Below are 2,759 nucleotides of genomic sequence, written 5' to 3' on the forward strand. Positions count from 1 at the left end.
AACCTCAAGCCTATCAGATGACGCCATAAGGTTATTACTGTCTAACAGCAGGGGAATCAGAAATAGTCTGAGTGATAGCAGTCTGCCGTTTCCTCACAATTGCTAGGCTTACGCCACAGAACTTTGCTGCCTCCTACAGGTCAAACACATTCTTTCAGCAAGAGTAGCTGACTGTGATTATCTTTTTTTTGCCCATTTTGATTATTAATGCTTTGTCTAAAAGCATGAGCATGCCCTTGTGCCTTTAGGGGTTTAGAATATCTATTGTAATCACACATGGCAGATGGAATTTTTAAGGAAAACTTAAGAATATTTCTAAAGTCAGAGAGTCCCCTTGAATTAATTTGGTTATTTAATAAATCTTTTTACAAATATTTGGAACAAAAAGGACTTGACAGTAAAACCGGGCGTGGCTGATATTTGGAATTCGTATGCGGCACAAGTAAGACGGGTTTTTAAAAAGTATTTAGCAATGTGCTAGGCAGGCAGACTATCTGTGCGAATCTCAAAGGAGTGAAATACATATATATCTTACGAAGTACCCTTCATTGTTCCAGCTAAGAAATCAAAACCACAATTTCCCTCAAAGTCGCCAAATATATTTCACATACTGTTGCAGTGAGTAGTCCACGCCTTCTAAATCGTCAAAAAGAGGAGAAACAACCAGTTAGTACAACTTACGCCAGCTCTAATGCATGCATGCTCAGTCCCCCGCCCCCGCCCGCAGCACTTCCAATTCGTCCTCCTCAGCAGTGCTGGGGCCTATTCTTAGCTTTGAGTGGACATTAAAGACTTCTTCAAACGCACCTTTTAAGCGTCTTCATTTGTGAAACTTAAAATAGACGGCTCTCTGGCTAAGGGGACGCATTTTCGCATCCCCCTTCTCGGTGTCAGTTATCTTATGCTTCAGATTTCGATGGCGTGATCATATAAAAGCTCACCCGGAGCGCCGTGATGGTCACTGCAGTCGACTCGGGTCTTGTCTGTGTCATTCGTAGCCTACAAAGCAAAGACACAAGAGGTGAGTTTGAATGGAAAGGAGAAGGGAAACCCGAGAGCCACATCATCACCTGGCATCTTTGAGAAAACACTACATTTATTAATTTTTTTTACTTTTTTAATTTATTGTTAATTACGCTTTAAATCGGGACTCCTTACTGCGAGGCAGCATCAGAAGAAGGAGATGAGTTTTGCGCTTTCTTGCCGGAGCGTCATCATCGTTGGCCACATGGATTACTGATCAGACGTACTCGCATCTTTAGAGTTGCAGCTTCAGAAAGAAGCGCAATGAATAATTTGCCCTTTCATATTTGGAGTGGTTCAGATTATTTTTGGCAAGAAGCAAACTTACAGATGTGTGATTCTTCAGATGCTGCCAATGTTCTAAAAGATAATAATATTAATAATAATAATAAAATAATAATAATAACCTGGGATGGTCACCTATGGACATTAAGCCCAACTTTAAAAGTTTAATAATGAATTTTATTTTTATTTTCCCAGTTCACAATGGCATTCGGAGGTGTACTAGTTGAGGCTAACATCACTGCAGCCCTGGATGCGTGCAAAGGTGATTCCCTCGTCTGCGATCACAACTCACCTTCTTTTTTGTTCAGCTGCGCTTGCTTTGTGCGAATTTCAGTAACAACCTGCGCTACTTTCAGACGCCGGCACATTCGACCACAAGAAGTTCTTCAAGTCCTGCGGCCTTCATGACAAGTCCGCAGATGACATCAAGAAGGCCTTCGCCATCATTGACCAGGACAAGAGCGGTTTCATTGAGGAGGACGAGCTTAAGTAAGAAAGTTCATACAAAAGGCGTTGTTAGGGTTTTGCTGTTGTTGTTGATTTGACCTTGGATGCATCATAATGAGTGGCAGGAGGCTGTAAGCACAAAACCATTCAGTCGCTAACAGTAGACTACAGTAAGCTATGTGTAGACATATTTAACCCATGCACTGGTTTTATATAACCAGAATGATATATTTCGGTTAGGTATGGGTCGTTTTTTTGAATGAATATTTTGCTTTAATTTAATTTATTTAGCTAAAGAAAACAGCTTTTTTATGCCTTAGTTGACTTGTATCCAAACTGTACTCTCTGCAGTCAGATTGCATGTCTTAGCCAATGAGAACTTGGGTCTGTGAACTCACTGCTCACCTCTGTCTGCAGGCTGTTCCTCCAGAACTTCAAGTCAGGTGCACGCGTCCTGAACGACACCGAGACTAAGGCTTTCCTCGGTGCTGGTGACACCGACGGTGACGGCAAGATTGGCGCTGATGGTATAAAAAATAAATTAAAAAAATTCACGTGCACCACAGTGAAATTCCTCTTTGGATGTTTTGTTTTTCCTGCTAACGGATATGTCACAGGTGTTTTTCCTTCTGTCTTTTTGCAGAGTTCGTTGTCTTGGTTAAGACAAATAATGGTGCCAAGTGATGGATGGAACAACAATGACCACAGCGAACTCCATCTCGTCACCCTAATTTTTATACATTTGCTTAAAAGACGTTTTCTTCTATGCAACACCTGTCCAAAATGATGAAAATGCCGCTCGGTTGTGTTCATGTCTTAAATACGAATTTTGCTTAATGTAAAATCTTTGATGATGCACTTTCCAGGAACGATCGATCAAAAAGAATAAATATTCTTTTGCTACGGTGTTATTGTTTCCTCTTCTCATTATTATTATTATGTTCGTGTAATAATAATAGGCTACTAATAGGCTATATATGTATATATATATATATCCAGTGGCG

General features: G+C 40.5%; 1 protein-coding gene across 1 annotated transcript; it reads left to right on the forward strand.

The window, feature by feature from the left end:
• Positions 1-864: 864 nt before the first annotated feature.
• LOC102298010 (parvalbumin beta) lies at positions 865-2,663 on the forward strand. The gene is made up of 5 exons (XM_005925463.2): positions 865-1,021; positions 1,504-1,570; positions 1,665-1,797; positions 2,173-2,282; positions 2,399-2,663. Exons 2-5 carry the CDS (start codon positions 1,510-1,512, stop codon positions 2,437-2,439), a joined length of 345 nt encoding a protein of 114 aa, XP_005925525.1. The 5' UTR covers positions 865-1,021; positions 1,504-1,509; the 3' UTR covers positions 2,440-2,663.
• The last annotated feature ends 96 nt before the right edge of the window (positions 2,664-2,759 follow it).

This window comes from Haplochromis burtoni, unplaced genomic scaffold (genome assembly GCF_018398535.1).
Source record: "Haplochromis burtoni strain Fernald_Lab_line unplaced genomic scaffold, NCSU_Asbu1 Contig_81, whole genome shotgun sequence".
In the NCBI taxonomy this organism is placed as follows: Eukaryota; Metazoa; Chordata; class Actinopteri; order Cichliformes; family Cichlidae; genus Haplochromis; species Haplochromis burtoni.